This window comes from Myxine glutinosa, chromosome 7 (genome assembly GCF_964187855.1).
Source record: "Myxine glutinosa chromosome 7, kmMyxGlut1.1, whole genome shotgun sequence".
Taxonomy (NCBI): Eukaryota; Metazoa; Chordata; class Myxini; order Myxiniformes; family Myxinidae; genus Myxine; species Myxine glutinosa.
The window spans coordinates 15,297,678-15,317,756 of NC_136267.1; the positions used below are offsets into that span (position 1 = coordinate 15,297,678).

General features: G+C 44.7%; 1 protein-coding gene across 6 annotated transcripts in view; it reads left to right on the top strand.

The window, feature by feature from the left end:
* The window catches only part of CEP164 (centrosomal protein 164), a 105,092-nt gene that overhangs the window by 63,838 nt on the left and 21,175 nt on the right, over window positions 1–20,079 (top strand). For 3 of the 6 annotated variants that reach the window (XM_068121809.2, XM_068121812.2, XM_078781306.1), the window contains 8 exons: window positions 6,080–6,202; window positions 7,079–7,240; window positions 12,022–12,105; window positions 12,384–12,452; window positions 15,467–15,934; window positions 16,140–16,213; window positions 19,217–19,484; window positions 19,959–20,061. In XM_068121809.2, coding sequence (XP_067977910.2) covers window positions 6,080–6,202; window positions 7,079–7,240; window positions 12,022–12,105; window positions 12,384–12,452; window positions 15,467–15,934; window positions 16,140–16,213; window positions 19,217–19,484; window positions 19,959–20,061 — 1,351 coding nt within the window. The remainder of the gene's footprint in view (window positions 1–6,079; window positions 6,203–7,078; window positions 7,241–12,021; window positions 12,106–12,383; window positions 12,453–15,466; window positions 15,935–16,139; window positions 16,214–19,216; window positions 19,485–19,958; window positions 20,062–20,079) is intronic. The other 3 variants (XR_013624016.1, XM_068121811.2, XM_068121810.2) reach the window with 3 other exon arrangements.

The following is a 20,079-nucleotide window of genomic DNA, read 5'->3' on the forward strand; positions in this document are numbered from 1 at the left end:
ACAACACTCACTACTCATACACTGCTCCACACACCTGTCCAGTTGCACACCTGTGCAATCACACCTGTTCAATTCTCACACACACACGGCATCATCTCAGCTAACTACTCCCTTCTGAAACTTGCGCTTCCCAGTCGTCCCTTTAAACTATTGCGCTCCCTCGTCATTATCATCCACACTAATCTACCTGCGTCCCCACTACAGGTATCAGTCACTAACTAATCTTAACGTTACCTAATGTCATCTTCGCTAGATCCCTACACACCATATCCTAACCCACCCGGGCTAGTTTTCACTGCCATACACCCCATAAGCTATTGCTCCTTTGCCCCCATGCGAGGGATGATGGATTTGCCATCCCACCACATTGGGGGTCTCTCGCTACCAATTTGGCACGTCAAATTTCAACAAATTAAAAATTTGGCCAATCACTACCCATCATCTGCCAATCATCACTGCCAATCCTTTGCCAATCATCAAATTTTGTTTTTCTCTAATTTTGGGGCCAAAACACTGACCTCATCACCCAGTCTACTCACTAATACCTCTCGGTGCGCCAATTCCTGTCCAAAGCCCGGCTTCGTAAAGCCGAGCAATGAATGCTGGTTGTTTTGTGCCGGCGGCTGGATGCGTCCGGCATTCGGGGCAGGGACGGGGGCTTACCCGGGCCGAGATCCCACGCACCACCTCGGCGTGGAGCCATCCAATGTCCCGATCTCGACCTGCCGGCACGTCTCAACAAAACGTGGTCGCCATGACGACCCTTCCTATCCAGCTGCCCGCTCCACCTAGTGGAGCACGGACGCGGCCGTTCAAAGCGAGGCCCGGCACGCACCGAGGGCCCGCTTCGGCTATAAGTCGTTCTAAACTCTACCCCGTCTAACGTCGATGCTTCACCTGGGCGCTTACATGCATACGCTACCCCTTTCTTGCTCATACATGCAGCTGTTCCCATTCTCCTTGTACCGTTCCTTTCACACCCAGGCACACCCATTCCACTCACAGCCTTGGTCACACACCTGACCACCGAACACTGTGGCACACATTCGTTGGTAGCACACCTCACCAACACACCTCTTCGCGCCCCCTCCTCGGTCACCTCCTCTGTGACAATCACAGGTGTGCCCTCATTCGCACACCCAACCACGTGCCTCACCACCAACTCCAGCGTGCATTCCCACTCACGCTCTACCATTCCAGGTGTGCATCCTTCCATCCCAGGTGTACATCCTCGCTCACCTGTCACAACTAACTCACGCTCCATGTCACTCTCACTACTTCCACCTCCATTCCTGACAACGCACTCGCCCTTACTCCCGACAGCGCACTCTTTCCTCATGCACCTGTCCGTTACACACCTTTCTCGCGCACACTCTCCCGTTACACCCTCTGTAACACTCACCACAGGTGGACACTCTTCCTTACTTCTGACAGCGCACTCTTTCCCCATGCACCTGTCCGTCACACACCTTTCTCGCGCACACCTTTCTCGCGCACACTCTCCCGTCACACCCTCTGTAACACTTACCACACCGCGCTTCCATGTGCCCCCTCGCACACGCGCTACGACCGACTCACTCTTGCCAGCACACTCACTCCTTGGCACGCACTTTTTCCTCACACACCCCAGAGTCGGACTTTCTCGCTCACCTCCTTTTTCGCACACCAGACCTGTCGCACACTTCACCAACGGCCTCTCACGAACACCCGGGTCTATCTCGACCCCCAAGCTTCTTAAATCCCCTGGCGCATCATACGCACGACCATATTGGTCACCACTTACACCGGGTCCTCTTCCTCTTCGCTTCTCCTCCATCACCTGCGAATCCCTCATCCGGTTAATGAGCACATCATCACGATCCAAACACAGACTTTGGACCAATTCTTTTACCTCCTCTTTTATCTCTTTCTTATCCTCTCTCCGTCGCTTTTTAATTTCGCTCACCCCTTCTTCCACTTCTTCTAATTTGTGCTTCACCTCTTTTATTCCCCGGTACGTCTCCTCAAGCTCGTCCTCCAAGGCTACCTTGACCGTTTCCATGTGCGTCCTCACCTGCCGGTCCTTCGTCTCCATTACCTCTATCACCTCGTCCAACCTCGTTGTCAGTCCCTCACGTACCGTCTGACACTGCCTCTTTGTCGCTATCAAGTCGTTTTTTATGTCGTTTTGTGTCGCTTTTAAACCTCCTAATACCGCAGTGTTCCTTTGAACCTGCTCCACTAACTCCGTTTGTCCCACCGTCAGCTGCTCCACCTCCTGCGTCAGGTCCTCTATGCCCCCTTGTAACTTTACAGTCCCCTTTCTCACCTCCTTCTCCATGTGCTCCTTACAGTGCCTCACCTCCTCGCGCACTCCTCCGATCTCCTCACTCACTCCTCTTCTGATCTGCTCTCCCATCACTTGCATCTCCTGCCCAGATGCCACCCTCATCTGCTCCATTTCCTCCCTGTGAGCATCCAGTTTGGTTTCTACCCCCATTCTGACCCCCTCTATCTGCTGCCCCATTTGGTTAACTTCCCTTTCCGCTTGGTCCCTCATGTCCCTCAATTTGCCTTCCATGGTGTTTTCTAACCCCTCTAACCCTTTTTGCATCCCTTCCATTTGATTCTCTTGAGCGGCCATTCTGTTTTCTACCCCCGTTAACCCATGTTTCACCCCTTCTATCCCATTGTCTAACCCCTCTAATTTCTTGTCTAATCCCTCACCGGTACCCCTCGCTTCGTCCCTCATTACCCCCATTTGGCCCTCTAATCGCTCACCCTGAGCATCCATCCGGTTCCCCAATCGCTCACTCTGAGCCCTCATTTGCTCACTCTGAGCATCCATCCGATTCCCCATTCTGTTTTCCATTTCTTCATTATTCTTGTCCATAAGGGCCTTCATTTGCATAAAAAAAAGTTCCAAATTTACCAGCGGCGCTACTTCGGTCGCCGGCGCGGTGACCAGCGAGGCGCCATTTTGCGCGCTTGCTACCCTCGCTGTTTCGCTCTCCTCACGTGTCTCAATTTGGTCCCGGACCGACCCTGCTTCACTCTCCCCTACCGGACCCCAGCCGTCTTGATCCGCCATAGCGCGACTTGCAAAATTCGAGTTTTCGTAAAACAAATCCAAATTTTGCTGTTATAATTTCGAGCGCAACAAACGCGCTCCGGCTCAATTCTACTTCCCAACGTTTGGGCCTAAAAAAATTTAGTCCCGGGTCCGAATCTCACTCCTCGACACCAATTGTTACAGACACGACTTTGATGTTAAGGTGGGCCGAGCGGAATGGCCGTCGTGTCCGCACAAATTACCCGATTGTACCCGAACGTTGACGAAGCCGCGCCACGCTGGCTTAATAAGGAAAAAGAAGACACCCGGCTGGGTTATAATGACAGACACCAATGTTTCGATTCTCAATTATATTCGTAAGGAAAGGTTAGATTACAGGGGCTAGAGGTATATCACAGGAAGACAGGCACTTAGACACACTCTTATATTAACCCCGGACAGACGACAGGTAAACGGGACAACGGCTGACTCACACGGGGTTTGATGGCAAGGAAAGGCAAGTAGCGATGGCTCAAGGTGCACTCTTGGCTCAAAGCAGGGTACAGTCCGGTCCAAAGATGCGGGGAGGTCACAGCGCTCGGAGGGGACGTTCTTTCTCAGGCGGGTCTTTCTCTCTCAGCGATCGCAGGCAACGTTCTTTCTCAGGCGGGGCGCATCTGACTCAGCGCTCGCAGGTACCTCTTTCTCCAGCTGGGGGCGCATCTCTCCTCACTTCCGGTAAGTCGCCACGTATATCCGGCGGGGAGTGACACGCCCTCGGCTCGCTAGCGCCGCCCCAGATGGAATCGGTCCGCCCTTCTGATTGGGTGCGGGGGGTTACCAGGCTCCGCCCTTGAGGAGGAGCTGACAGCCAGCCCCTCCGTGGTAACCCCGTGGAGCGCGTGGTCAATGGCGCTAATCGAGCCGGTGTGAGGACGCATCCTCCCCCGCGCCGCCGCCATCTCCTCTGTTGTTGTTGTAATTGTTGGGGAAGAAGATGGAAGGAGGTATGGGAAAGGTCCTAAACTCACTACTGATGCCATATAATCACATTCTGGTGCAACGAAGAGTCAGAATTAATGGAAACGAGTCCTTAACTGACATAGATTAAGAATAACTAGGAAGACGTCCTATAGTTGTCTACGTGTGTTGCGGTGGGACCTGGGCACGACATTTAATGGGGGAATAAGGGGAAGGTCGGCTCTACAGAGTGTTATTTACATGCAATGGGACTAGGGAATGGGGGATTGGGGATAGTTGGGGAGTATTGGGGAAAATAGGGGAATATTTACAAGCGGATATGGAGGCCAAATTCCATATTCGCAACAATATATATATATATATATATATATATATATATATATGTGTGTGTGTGTAAAATACTCGGTACTAGATGTATGCGGACTTGCACTACTGACTTGAGCTGTCTGGTAGTTGTCGTTGATGGGCGATATCTGGTCGAAACTGCCCATTTGCAAATTTGTTTTAAAATATCCTGCAGAGTATAGGTTCCGTCGAACATCATACGAGAGTACCATGGCTTCAAAAGCTTTCTGCCAGTCTTGTGGATGCATACACAAATGAAGACCATTTTAAGACCTTGGTCGACTGTGCTTCATCAGTAGCTCTGTTGAAGCTACTGTTACGGATTCGTCACTTCCGTTGTGGTGGTTTGCATCCACTGTAGATATTTTTGATTCCATGTACTATTATTGTGTTCAAAAGGTTTATTGTTCATGAACTGTTTTCAAAAGGTAAAAAGTTAATGTTAAAAGAAACAGGAAACCGGATCGGGAACCGGACGACGAAGAGGAAGAGTTAAAAGAAAGGGGGCGGAGCGAGTGAGTCGGACAAAAAAGCCGAGTTGCTGCGAGTTCGGAATCGAATGTTGTCGAACGGAAGTCGCTAGCTAACTTTCGGGATTCCTGCGACAGAGTTGTCATCGCTGTGACGATCAACCTGCGTGTCAGGATTTTGGCGGCGGATTCCGAGGAGAATTATCACCGGGCCGTTACGTCTCTAGAACGGGTCGTCGGCCATTTTGACTCGCGCAGGACTTGTGCTTCGCTCGCGCTTTCATCTCTTTTCGACCATTTTCACCGCATTCAGACGTCGATCTGGGGCGTGTGTGTGACGTGGCTTTTTGAAGGTTACTTCGTCCATACCCGAGGGTGTGATCTCTCAGTCGCCTGTAGGGCGCCTTTGGATTTCCCAGTCGCCTTGAGGGCGCCTTTGTACAGCGTCGGCGGTGTGACTGTACTTGCCATCCGCACGGGATTCTGGTCTCGATTGGACATCGTTCTGGCGATCGCTGGAGCGAATCAACGTTGGCTTGAAGCCGGGAATAAGAGACATTGGGGAATGTTCTTGGTTTCACTCACTTGGAGCACAGTGAGTTCCATATGTCCATCATAGGACATATTGATTGTGCTATTGAATACTATTATTGTTGTACTGTTATTCTTGTGTGATCCTAATACAATATTTGTTTGTGAGTAACAATTGGTGTGGCTTCACCATTGATCTTTGACATACGGAATAACACATTTTTCTGCCGTGACTCCTCTCGGGGTCACGAGATGGGAAGAGTGACCAGGGGGTCGGGGAGGAGCACGTAACACTACCAAGAAAGTTTGTTCTTCAGATTGATAACGTGCACGCTATCGCTAGAGCTTGCTGGCTAGCTAAATTTACTGTACACATTACGTACGTATGTTCATGTACATGTCTCGAAAATCGTATTTGCTGAGTGCGCGGTGTGGAGTTAGCAAAAGTACTTACAGACGAGATTCATTTCATTTGCGTGAGCGCTAGGCCTAAAAATAATTATTGGCCTGGGTTATAACTCCGACACCAAAAATAAAATAATAATTTTTTTTTTTTAAAGATCTGGACAGAAAATAGTAAATATTAAAAAAAGGAGGGGGTCGTCAAAAAGGAAGTGGGTGGGGACGAGAAACTAATAATTTATTTTACTTGGCCCTATTCTTTTTTTGCAATCTCTGTCTTTGTGATGTTAATATTGTTCCATACATCGCCATGGATCAGCTGGAGGACGTACTGCGGATGAGGAGGGACATGCTGCAGAGAGAACATGAGAGGAAGATGAAGGTTCTTAGAGCAGCTCACGCTCGTGCCACACGTGATCTGCAATGGCAGTTTGATAAGGAGGTAATGAGGAATGAAGTGCATTGTGGGTGTGGCTTTGATTGTGTGGAATGGACAAAGATTTTCCAGACCAAGAAACTGAAATTTGAAACATGACGAGTATATGGAGCATAACCTGACCATTAACTTTTCAAGAGAAATGGCAGAACACGTTAATGTCTGAAAATATAAAACATCATTTAATTTCTTCATATAAGAATGATCAAATGATATGGTTGAACATTATTACTGGGGGTTGTTGTTTTTATTAATTTCTTGTACCACCAAAACTAACGGGCACATTTGAAACTTTTGTTTTCATTACCTTCAAAATCGTGAGAATATTTACTGGAAGGTGAAAGTTATTACTTTTTCTAACTCCTTCGAACTCCCTTCTAAAGACTTTCTCATTTATGATTAAAATGGCCGGCTCAACATTGTACGCTCCCTCTGATTTACATTGGGAAGTTTGTGATGACATTCTTACAAAGGGCAGCAGAAATGTCACGAATAATGGCATTCAGCTGAATTAATCAGTTTAGCAATGTCTGGCATGTTGTCCACGTACCCTCACAGTAGCCATGTGATCTCACAAGAGGAAAGATGTATGGCGAGCATACATTCAGTGCATAAAACGTCATCGTCCAGTTGTTCATTGAACTTGTGACACAGTTGTAATCGTAATCGTTTGTCAACTCCACTCAGTACTTTTCAATGAGTGAGAGCAAAATGTTGTGTTCACATGTTGAAATGATGGCGATCGGCCTACTGAGTCTGTGTTGCTAAATTATTCTCAAACTTACACCATTTTGTACTTTGCTCTCTTGATAGTAGAGTTGCAGAATTTAATCTGCTCACTCTTACCTTTCCTCATTTCTTCTTTCATTTGTCTATTTGCAGCAGCGTGCCCTTCGAGAATCGTTGTCTGCCATTTTGCATGCTGAGCATGTTTGTAGTGACAACGGTCATCGCAAGGCTCTGATCAATAACCAGCGGGACACCCATCAGGACAAGAACTCCCAGTGCGTTTATCAGAATGGCCTCACAGCTCCACAACTACAGGTGCTCCAAAGAGACAGACAGGTGGATAAATAATGAGATGCTTAGATCCTTGGATGTTTGGAAAGGTACGTGCACAGGCAAACAAAACAGGCAGACTGACGGAAGAACATTCAGACCGACTGATTGAATTTATTCAGCAAACTTCATGTTACATTCACAAATAAAATAAACTTGCATAAAAAAAACATGAGACAATGAACAAAAATAGAGGATCAATGTTCCTGTAGCTTACCTGGCTGATTTCCAAAAAGTGGAGTGATGGATGGATCAGGGTGTAAATAAGAGCTGGATTTAGAATTCACATTTTGAGTCCGGTAGTATTAGCATGATGTTCACAGTATTTTTTTGATTGTCTCCTTAAAAAAAATGTTTTTATGGGATGTTTCCTGCCACAAAGCCTACAGGGCCACTCAAGGTGGGGGCTACACAAAGAAAACAAAAGCAGAACAACCAACCCCTTGGATTGAAACAAGACAAATATAGAAAAGTCTCTTCACAGAACAAAAAGGGCTGGGAGGGGTGAACTAGTCCGCTTCGAGACAACAGTGCCTCCACTCCCATTATTATGCCTCCTCCCCAACTAACTTAAGTTGTATTGGAATTTTGTCGACACCTGGTGCTTCTCCCTTTTCCAGTTCTTCCAAGGCTCTACGTATCTCACATTGCAGCTCCACTACGAGCCTTAGATCCTGTAAAAATAAATAAATAAATAAAGTGGTGCAACTCCCTGCTGTCTATGAGCCTTAGATTTTGAGATATTGTCCACTGCCGTTATAATGATGCCACTTCCTGTTATATCAAAATTAGCCATATTTGATAAGGTGCAACTCCAAGGTGTCTATAATTCATATTTTTTCTAGATATTGCTCACTTTTCTAGATATTGCAGAAGAAATGCGGGCAAGGGGGTTAACAAGGAGAGATGCAGAAAATAGGGCAAAATGGAGAAGATTGTCATGGGGACCGCAAGGCTAACCCCCGCTCTAGCAGGGGAAATGGCCTTAAAATGCATGTTGTTGTGTTGTTTGTATTGCTCACGTTCTGTATTATGACGTCACTGGCAGTCATGTTGTATTTTGGATAAAAAATATTTTAATCAAACGTTCCCACAGGTAGTCGATCATGCATTTTAAGTTTCACATTGATCTGTTAGGCGGTTTCAACGAAGGTGGATTTTAAAGATTTTCCTTTGATCCATTATGGCTACCAGACTATGTAACCAATGATGCATTGTTATCAAATTATATTTCCTACATGTAGTCGATCACATTTGTAAAATTTCGCATCATTCAGTTTTGTGGTTTCAGACAAGAGGTTTTTTAAGGTTTTCTTATGATCCGGTATGTCTGCCATACCACATGAATGATGACATTGTTAACAAATAATGTTTCTCATGGAACGTTGATCAAAATTTAAAGTTTTGCATTGATCGGTTAAATGGTTTGAGAGAAGGGGATCGTTAAAGGTTTTCCTGTAATCCAAAATTGCGGCTAAACTACATAAAAATTCAAGTACTTTTGGGACATTTAAACCTTATGATGACGTCGTTATATGTGGAGGGCGAGTATGTCATGAACATACTTGAGTTATAACACACCAAAGATAATATAATTTTAGCTAAGTTTGGTCACAATCCCATCAGCATCAATAAGATGCGATATAAGTGTTTACGGACGGACAGACTGACGAATAGACGACGTGCCATCCCATGAGCTCGCATGAGCTATGCTCCAGGTGAGATAAAAAAAAGAGGGATGTTGCCTAGGATTACATAATAAAGGTCAAATATATTATTTATATTGTTTTCCTTTTGTATATAAAATAGTAAAAAGCCCGTCAAAAATGACATGTTAGACAGTTTATTTGATGGTGCAGCCTCGTGAGCGTGCCAAAGTCTGAAGCCTTAACCTCGTGTCAGGTGTGCTTATATCTTCTTTATTTATTACACATCATACGGATGTAAATGAATACTTGTTTTACTTTGCCAGCGTTGCACATCACGTAGAGCGAATTTCACCTCCCTGTACCATGTATTTATGGTTATTTTTTTTTAGTCGCTACTGTACACCGCCATTGCGGCTCGGTTTGCAAGCCATCATCTACAATTCCAATAGAAGACATTACCGGGTAATTCCTCTTTTGTGGAAAATATTTTTTGTTTTTTTATTCTCAAAAATAGACCGTAGTGAGCACACATTCTTGTTAAAAGATTGGCCTTTAAAGGGGCACAGACATCTGTACAAAATTATTAACGTACAAAATCTGTACAAAATCTACAAAATTAATAATTATTAACCATTATTAACGGGGGACAGACATCTGTACAAACACACAAACTGCCATTGTATTTTATTTTTTATTTTGTTTTGCATATAAGATTGAGGCTCGTGTAAGAGCGAACATTAATCACAAAAAAAAAAAACGGAAACACAAAACAAACAATAAAGGTAGCAGGAGACAAGATGGGGAGAGAGAGGGAAGCACACAAGTACAACAGCAGAGAACAGAGACATCGGGAGATCTGTGGGAGGGAGAAGGCTTGGTGGGAGGAGGCATAGGAATGGGGGGGGGGGGGGGGGTGGTGGGAGAGTTATAAAACATATGGACACTGCAAGGACTTCCAGGAAAGAAGTCGGTATTTCAAGAAAGTGGATCTGGGGTGAATTAATGGGGGTACAAAAGATCAAGGTTTTGGATGGGGGAAGACAAGAGATGGTGGTGAACAGCTGTTTTAAAGACCTGGAGGGAGGAGTGGGATTGAAGAGAGCGAGGGAGTTTGTTCTGGAGGCGGGAGAAAAGAGGAAGAAAGGAGTGAAGGTGAGCAGAGAGTCTTGATTTTGGCAGTTTCACCATAAGAGGGTTGCTGGCAGATCTCGTGCGACCTGTAGGAATATTTGAGGACAGAGCACAGACAGAGCTGGGGGAGCTAGGCCGGAGAGGAGTCGGTAGAAGACAGAAAGACCACCAACCTGCCTGCGGTGAGAGAGAGAAAGGCCCTCAGAATCAGCTTCATCGCAGGAGATTCCAATGATTCTGAAAGCTTTGGTTGCAACAGCGTGAAGACGAGCTAGGTGTGAGGCAGGAGCACCAGCCCAGAGGGGAGAGCAGTACTCCATTGAGCTGCGGATGAAAGCCTTGTATGTGGTGAGGAGCTCTGGTGTGCCAAGGAAGGACTTCGCACGACGGAGGATGCCCAGTCGGAGACTGGCTTTGGAGGCCAGATTGGAAATGTGGTTTGCCCAGGAAAGATCATGGCAGATAGTGAGACCCAAAATCTTGAGTAACAGCATTTCTTGGAGAGGATTGTTGAGAAAGAAGATGGGAGGGTTGTCCAGACGGTCTTTTCGGAGAGACATAGGAAGAGTGTGAGATTTGTCAGCATGAAAGACGTGTTCCACTTGTTTGACCAGTCTGTGATTTTGTCCAGGTCTGCAAAGAGTGAGGGTGCAGACTGCCGATCTGAGGGATGAGAAATGGAGCGGCACCTCCCTCCGCCCCCTCCCCCTCTCCAAAGCCCCCATGATCCAAAATCGAAAAATCGAAGCCTGAGCAATTGTGGGGGCTACTGTCTTGTATTCACGTGTCAAGTTTTCTTGGATTCGTGTGTTAAGTTTCAGAATAAACAGCTACGTGATAAGGGAGGAGTAGCAAAAATAGTAAAAATTCAACGGACAGACATCCGGACATCACGACCCATTTTATAAGTTCATTTCTTCGAGACTCGAGATGAGATGACCTAAAAAGCACCAGTAAAATTCAAAGAAAAAGCAAACAAATTATGGCCCCTTACTAATTTTATCTCAATCTTTGTAACGTAGAAGCTTGTTAGTGGGGTTTTCGTCGCCGGAAGCAGTATGTTTTTTGGCCGTCCGTCCGTCCGTGCATCCATGATATGTTTTCGTTACCGCGATAACTTGAGAATGGCTGAAGGGATCTAAGTCAAACTTCGTACAGGTATGTATAATGAGGTAAAGATTAACTGATTAGATTTTGGAGTCACAAGGTCAAAGGTCAGATTCCATGTTCAGTTCGGTAAAAATCCTCTTACCGCGATAACTTGTGAACCAGTGATGGGATTTTGACCAAAGTTGGTGCAAGTATGTACTATGATGCAAAGATGAGCTGATTTGGTTTTGGGGTCAAAAAGTCGAAGGTCAGAGTCTTACAATAGGTTTTCGTTACTGCGATAACTTAAGAACGGCTGAAGTTAACGAAATCAAACTTGGTACAAGTATGTATAATGACACAAAGATGAACTGATTGGATTATGGGGTCAAGTGGTCATAGGTCGGAGGTCCCGTCAGGGAACATTTTTGTTACCGAGCTAACTTGTGAACCAGTGATTAGATTGTTATCATATTATGATGAAAAGATGAACTGATTCGATTTTGGTATCAAAGGTCAGAGGTAATGTCACATAAAAATGTGATACTTGAGAATGAAGAGCTGAAGGGATTTCAAACAAACTTGGTACAAGTATTCTTAATGATGTAATAATGTGGGCGGAGGCATATTAGTCAACGTCGCGACGTCATAGAGTGCTGTTCTAGTTTAAAAAAAAGAAAGATTTGAGTGAAAAGTTTCAAACATATTTATCACATTAATAAGACCTTTTACTGATTTATTCAAACCTTTCACAGTATGCTGTGCATTGAGAAATCTCTCGATTATCGACTGTGGGTGTCACTAGTTATTTGCTTTCATGTTTTAAGACGTGCTATCATAGACATTTTCTCACCAGAATTTTTTGTTCTGCTTACCTTTCATCCCATTTCAATAAAGGAGAAAATTCTCAGGATTGAGCAAGAGAAGGTAGAATGTTTGCTGCCTGAGCTCTCCAGCAGCGAGGGGTTATTACAGGCACAGGTATGGACCAATTCCAACTTACTTGCTAAAGAAAGTAGTTTGTGTTTCAGCAAACATGCAGAATGAGATTTCAAAATGCAGAATAATCTGCACACAAGTAAATTCATGTAAAATGTAAACATTACCCGTAGATTGCATGTGCATATAAACGGCAAACCCTACTTGTTCTCCATTGCGGCCTACACTAAATCCCACAAGTTTGATGCAAACCTGAAGTCAAAGTCAAAGTTAAAGTTTTCCTTGTGAGGGTCAGGACTGCATTTGTATTTTGTCCGTAGGAGGAAACGCTGCAAAGGAGGAAAGAGAAGCTGCTGGAGGAGCAGAAAAGTTGTTGGAAGCAGCGTGAGGTAAAGGCAGCATTTTAAAAAGAAAAGAAAATCTAAATCCGGTAGCAAAAAAGGGATTTCAGGGAAACGTGATGGTGTCCATGTGTGCGCACATGGGTGTGATTATGGTCATCTGGGAATGAATAACTTCAATGTGTCCATTGTGATGTGCATCATCTGGAGGTTAGTTCTGTCTATTGCTCATGCTAGTCTGGTGTTTGCTTTTACAACCATTAACGTCATTGACAGCAAAGTCGGCCAAAGGACCAGGAAGCTGAAATTTTGCCAGGTTATCGGCACACAATGGGCTGTTCTTTTCTAAGGATCCATGGAATCATGTGCTAGCAGAATGACAACAAGCTTATCGCCTCTGAAAGGACAGCTTATTATTTGATGCAGCACTCATCCTGGGAAGCTCCAGGACGACAGTATGTGGAGAATCAATCTCGACAAAAGTGATACTAAGGTCACTATTGTGTATAAAATGTCTCGGCCTGAACATACCTTGTCTAAATCAAAAAGTAAAAGAGGCTTAGAAGGACTCAAATGCACAAAAACTTTTGTAAAGATTCTGAGTATTGATGTGACCGAAGGTTCACCAAAGCTAAAGTTCAAAAATGTTCACAATATATCTTCATCCCAGTTTTTTTACAACATGTAAGGACGAATTACAAGGACATGAGCAGATGATTCCGATTCGTAAAGCATTTGGGATTTGAACCTTGGTTCCGTGCCTTGAGTGATCAGGTCAAATGAGAACACCAACAGGTCAACTCGGACATTATTTGATGACATCATTGCTCTCATAACTAGAACGGCTCTCCGGAGAGCGCATTGTCTCGCCTCACGTGCTCATTCTGAACAAAAATACCATCATTAATTAGACACACTGCTATTATGGCCCATATACCCATATCATCCATGCAACCTATTATGTCAATTACATTGCCATTATCTGTAGCTTTATTGATTATTGGTTGATTATTAGGATATTTAGATTATTAGGAGAGCCTGGTGTTGGGTTAGCGGCTAGGGTGCCAGCTTAGGATCCTAGGATCCTGGGTTCGAATCCCGGTCGATCGCTGAATTAACGCCAGGGGGGTTGACTCAGCCTGTCATCCTTCCGAGGTCGGCTAATTGAGTACCAGTTCACTGGTAATTCCCTGCTTGTCGTAAAAGGCGACAAAAAGGGTTGGCGGCAGGAAGGGCATCCGGCCGTAAAACATTGCTTCAAAAAGGGGATCAACAAAAACAACAACAACCACGGTGCCCGAAAAGGGCCAACCCCCGCTTTGCGGGGAAAAATGGCCTCTAAAGGTGGTTTTTAAAATTAGGATATTTAGCGTCCACCTTTGTGCACATTAAGGCTAAATTGTGTCAATGAAGGTGAATATGAAAGAAAAATCAAACTATATTCCCCATGGCTCATTGATCATATGTATGAAGTTTCGTATTGATCTGTTAAGCGGTGCTGGAGAAGAAGATTGTCCTGTTTTTTTAAAATCCAATATTTACGCCAGCCCACGTGACCGATGCCGTCATAAATTTCATTCTTCACTCACATCGGATCATAAATCAGATATACTGTATGAAGTTTCAGATTTTTCAGATAAGGATTTTAACCAATTATGAATGGAATACCACTTCACCGGTGATGTCATCCTTATCACCCTATATACCCCACTGGGAGTTGGTGACATATGCCAAGTTTCAATTTTTTCCGTTGAGCGGTTTCGGAGATGGCCAATCTTTTTCCTTTAATCCAATATGGTTGCCATACCATGTGACCTATGATGTCAGAGTTATCAATAAATATTCTCCATAGGGAGTCCCTCCTATATTTAAAGCTTTATATCGATCGGGCAAGCGGCTGCAGAGGAAAAAAAAATTAAACCAAGAATATATGGGCATGGACACACACACACACACTTTAAGATTCCACGCTGGAAGGCAGCGAGGGGGTGCGGCATTATTTGATGCCTCCCTCCCACCTGGGATGGAAAGGACTGAGGGTCACGTTGAATACAACAGTTTAGAGAACAGTGAGACTGAGAACGGCAGCTTTGATGGGACGAGATGCATGCAAGGCGCTCGGTATCATGCCATTCGACATGCCTTTGTGGCGCAGCTTGACCCTGCAGCTTGGCGGGACTTGTTAACCCTGTGCTCCCGGGTGAGAGGGCCCGAGGTTTGGCAAACTGCCTCTTGCAAAGTTTCGCCCGCATTGGACCGAGTTCCGTGGGACCCAGGACCCCACCGAAAACAACTTTGATAGGAGCGAGAATTGAACCGGGGGAGCTTTGGTGGGGAAGAAGACAGCACCGGGAGTGCCCGGAGTTATGCCGATCGACATGCGTCTGGGGACGAGGCCTGTCACACTGGCCTTGTCTGGCGGCATGTTAGGTTTTGCCAATTCTATTCTATCAGGGAAAGATGAGACCGAGGATGGATGAGACCGAGAAGAAAGACACCAAGACCGGGTGTACTTGGGCATACCCTGGGGGCCACACAGGAGGTCACATGGATCTACATCTTCACCACTTCGGGGACGGAGGGGGGAACAGAGCACAGATAAGCCTGACCACTGGCCTGCACACCCACCCAGACATCCTGATGAAAAATCTTACGACCATCATTTTAGTTCTCACCACGATGCGAAGGCAAAGACACCTCAGAGTTGTCATATTCACAATCGCTATGCACTCCTATACATTTTCCCTTCATTGTAAATCTACTAAAGTGAAAGGTAAAAGGATTTTGAGCCGATACGTATCACGACAACTTTCGGGGTGGGATAATCTGCCTGCCGCACCTTGTATGAAGTATTACATGTGATGCGAGTCCACTCGTTCTTGTTAACTCATATTCCCTTTACTTGTTCTGAATAACTGGTTGCTCCCCTTTCTCCTGTACTTTCCAATTAAAAAATACTCCCTCTATCCCTTAACTATCTCTCCATAAATCTGCATATCTCGTTAACTTCTTCCTTTGTCTTTTGTTTTGTTGTTTTTGTTTGTCTTTTGTCTTTTTTCCAGACTTTGGAACCAAAATTTGCTTATACTCGAGGAATCGGAAGACAAGAGTCAGAAACAGAAAAGGACTTCAAAAGAGAGGAGTTGATGGAGAGGGGACTTGAAATCGTGAGGCAGAAGCAGATAGGAGAAAGTAAGAAGGTCGAGGAGGCAAATGAAGAGAGGGAGCTGAGAGAAGAGTGGATGATGGTAGGGGGGAAGGAATTAAATGGCAGAGATAATGTAAAGACTCCGAGCAATGGCTTTGGAACAATGAGGAAGACGGTGAGGATTAGGGACTTTGAGGATGGAGATGGAGATATGTTCAGTGTTGAGAGTGAGCTGGATGAGGAAGAGATGATCACAAACAAGTACATAAAAGGAGGAGATAATTCTGAGATTCCGAAAAATGATGAAATGATGGACCCACATGAGATGGAGAAGAGCGATCAACCTCTTCGAACAGAGGATCTCAGGTCTTCAATCAAAAAGGTAACTTTAAAGATATGACAAAAGCATCTTCCGCTCCCCCCCCCCCCCTCTCAATTTATGTGCACCTTTTTGTGTGTGCCATTGCTTGTGCCTCAAAATAATTATTTTTTCTTTCAGAAGGGCTAAATTCGAATAAATTATGTGATGGGGGCAGAGATTGAGAGAAAGCTGAAGTACGACGTGTATAACTGCTTCTCTGCCACAGGTCCCTCGTCATTCTCCATGGACTCATGTCCATAAACCAGACATACCTTCAGTCAGTGCTGGGTTTGTAGCCAAGTACTTGGTTTTGTTGCTTCCCCGTCTTTTACCCACATTTTGATTCATTCTTGCCATTTCACATATGTCTGTACTTCATTCCAACATCTCATATTACCCTCCATTTAATACGCCTTGTAGCTTTTACTTTTGCTTTTTTTTTGTATATACTAGTGAGGTACCCGTGCTACTCACGTGTGGGAGGCCATAAGCAAACAGACAATGCAGATACAGCGAATGCTAAAGCATGAAACCAATAAATTCCACATTCCTGTAGCACCTTCAGTCGCACGTCAGACATGGGCAGCAAGTTCGTGAAGGACTTCCATGAAAAACGTACCCGTTGGCAAACAAACGGATACGTTTGTTCCATACCCAGTCAATGGCGAATCTGCATATGGCGATCCGTGAATTCACGTTTAGAAAGTAGAAACCGTCACGGCATTTCATCATTCACTTGAACTCGATATCTCTTTTTTCATTCCAAACAGCATAACTCCAATCACAAATACACATTAATATAATAATTTTTTAACAACATTCGTGACATAAACAAATATTTAAATCCTGATGTGAAGTTCTGTAAGGTTAGGTGAATACAATTACGAATTCAAAATCGTAATTGTATTCACTCAATTCCAATCATCAATTGATACTTTAACAAAACGATTAACACAATTAACGTTTAACGATTTAACATTACGATTGAATGACGGTTGTATTGGGATATTATCAAACCCGCGCATTGCGTAATCTGTCCACTTCCGGATTCGCTGCACGTTCGTAGTTCTCATCAAAATCTAAACGGTATTTGTAGAATTTCAATAAAAGCCACATCACTGTTCATATCGGTAAATATTATTCCATTATGTTTGGAAAAACTGGAAAATTGGAAAAACAATATAGCCTACCGGTATTTTACTCCAAGGGGTCCCAGGAATACCCACCCAAAATATCGTTGCGATCGGTTGAGCCGTTTTTGCGGTACCTTCGAACGGACAGACGGACATTTGGTGAATTATAGTCAGACTAGCCGAAACCTGTGGAACATCCACGGAAGGGAGGATGTGGTGTATGGATAGAGTGTACCATTATGGATGGCATAGGGGATTTGCTTGTCCGAGTAAGAGTTAGGAAGAAAGATGAGAATGAAGGGTGCGTATATGAACAACGATCGCCGACACCGGCACAAATGCATGCTCTGGATTGTCCACTCAGTGGACGGCTTGCTTTCGCCTTCACCTGTCCAATCAGCGGACGGCTTGCTTCGCCTTCGCCCAGCAGACGCCAGTACGATGGCGTCGTAAGATGGCGTCGTATCGGCAGTTAATCGGATGCTTTTGGGCCCCAACGTCGGTTAATTCAGATTTTTCGAGTATGGCTGTACGTGATAAACAAAGAGCGCGGTTCGTAGATCGTAAATTCATTAGTGCCGTGGGCATCGGGTCACTGGGTGCGGCGTAAAAGGGATAACAAAGTCGAGTCCTTACGCTATTATTATATAGATGATCGAGGCTCGTGGGAGAGCTCGAGCAGAATGTAAGGAAACAAAATGGAAAGGGAAAACACCAACAGCAGAGTAGAAATGAGAGTGAGATCAAGGGGTGGGAGGAGCGATGGGGTGAGCAAGCTGCACACAAGCGGAATGGAACACAGGAAGAAGAGGTGAGGAGTTAACCTGAGAGTTCTTATCGCAAGGAATGCGGGGCACTTTGACAAAGGAGGAGACCATTTGGCGTATCATTCCTGTGCTTTATCAACGCTATATTAATTCAATCTATCACTTTATCTGAATTTCACTTAGTGGGGTGGAGGTGGGAGGTAGGAAGTGGGACAGACAGCAGTTACTTGTGTAGATTACTCAAAAATGGTCTCCCAGAAGATTGTGCATGTTTTGCACTGTACCAAGAACAAGAACAACAACAGACATTTTAAAGGCCATTTTCCCTGCTAGAGCGGGGGTTAGCCTTGCGGGCCCCATGCCACATTTTTTTTTTTTGCACTGTACCATCAGCTGCAAATCAATTATGGGTTCACGAAATGGTTACTCATATTGGTCTATTACAAGTTGTGGCCTCTACATTCTTTGCACCTCACACATGCTCTTGCATTTCCAATACCACTTCAAAATCAGGTTACGTTGCTCGAAGGATAAGGGAACTGCCTCTATCTTGTCATTCTGCACTGCCTTATGGGTAAGAGCTGACTGATGATGTGCAATCATTCCATCACAGTACTAATACTCAACATCACTCCTCTCACTATTTCATAATTTTTTTCTGAAATTTTAAAGTCTGTAATCGGTATACATTTGTGTGTGTGTGTGTGTGTGTGTGTGTGTGTGTGTGTGTGTATGTGTGTATGTGTGTGTGTGTGTGTGTGTGTGTGTGTGTGTGTGTGTGTGTGTGTGTGTGTGTGTGTGTGTTCGTGTTACAGAGGTGGATACATTGAGACCTGGTCTCTGTTCCATCTCCTGAAACCCACCCATATGTGGAGATAGAACCAACAACAGCAACTTGCAAACACACACACACACACACACACATCTCGTTTTTTCATTTATGTTCCTCACAATTAATTCAATTAATTAATTAATTCCTTTAATTAATTAATTATTATTAATTAATTCCATTAAGTTCCATTCATTAAATTCCAATTAATTCCATTAAATAATTAGCACACACACACACAAACACACAGACACGCATATACGCGCATGTACATGCACAGTGCACACACTCATATATACGTACGTGTGTGCGTCCTACCTAAGTGTTAAGCATGTGTTCTTTCTCCATATCTGCCTTCCACTGGTTTCTCTTCACCAATTCTAAAACCTGTTGTAGTTTTATGTCCTTTCGTCATACCTGTCCTCTGCTTCCTTTACCCTTACCCTCACCTTAGTCATACCCTTACCTTACTCATACCCTTACCTTACTCATACCCTTACCTTACTCAAACTTTTTTTTTTTTTATCACTCTGACTCTACTCTCAATTTCCCCACTCACCATAATCTCCCTCAGCCTGTGCCAGTATCCAGTTCACGAAGACCCCAGCCTGCAGGTGGCACGAGAATTCCTCGCTGCACGTGCCAGGATGCAGAAGAAGGAACGAATGGTCAAGAGGTACAAAAGTGATGAGAATTTGAGGTGTGAGGAAGGAAGGGCCGGATATTTTGACGATGAGGACATCCGGTACTGGACACATAGTGGAGATTTTCGGCGGGCAGCAGGTGCTCGAGGTGTACTGCAAGATCAGGTGATGGAGAAAGTGCAGAGAGGTGCAAAGCAGGTCAGTGGCCTGGTCTCCTCATGTTGTGGTTTGTTGTCATGTGTGATGTGGTATGGGATTGTAAACCCGCACTAAACAGTCGCTGCTTATCTGAACAACATTGCTTAACGTAAGGGCAGTTGTCATGACATCGTTCCTTTAGGGTGTTGTTGATGTTACGTATCCTTGTGGCACGATGTTATGTCATGGTACATTCAATCATGCTCGCAGAGCTGTTGTCTCGATGTCTGTCACCATCATATCTTTGTGCTGATGTTCACTTTATGTGCTCAGCCCCTATGATCTCAGTATGTCTATTCATGGGCAGCAGCATCTGTTGAAAGCTATGATGACATTAAGCAATCACTTTAAATGCATTAATGTAATTATAAATAAAAGCAAATTTGTACACAAGAGCTTGTCTGACTGCTGTTCCTTGCCCATACCTCAAATGCCCTTTCCCCAAATCCCACCCCACCCTCATTTTCTTGGCAGCAACCTGAGGAGGAACAGTTGATGAAGAATGTCACATTTGACAATTCCACTGATGAAGGAAGTGAATACGACTCGGAGAGTGAATATGACTTCATCTCTAGTGGTTTGCATTTTTCCTGTT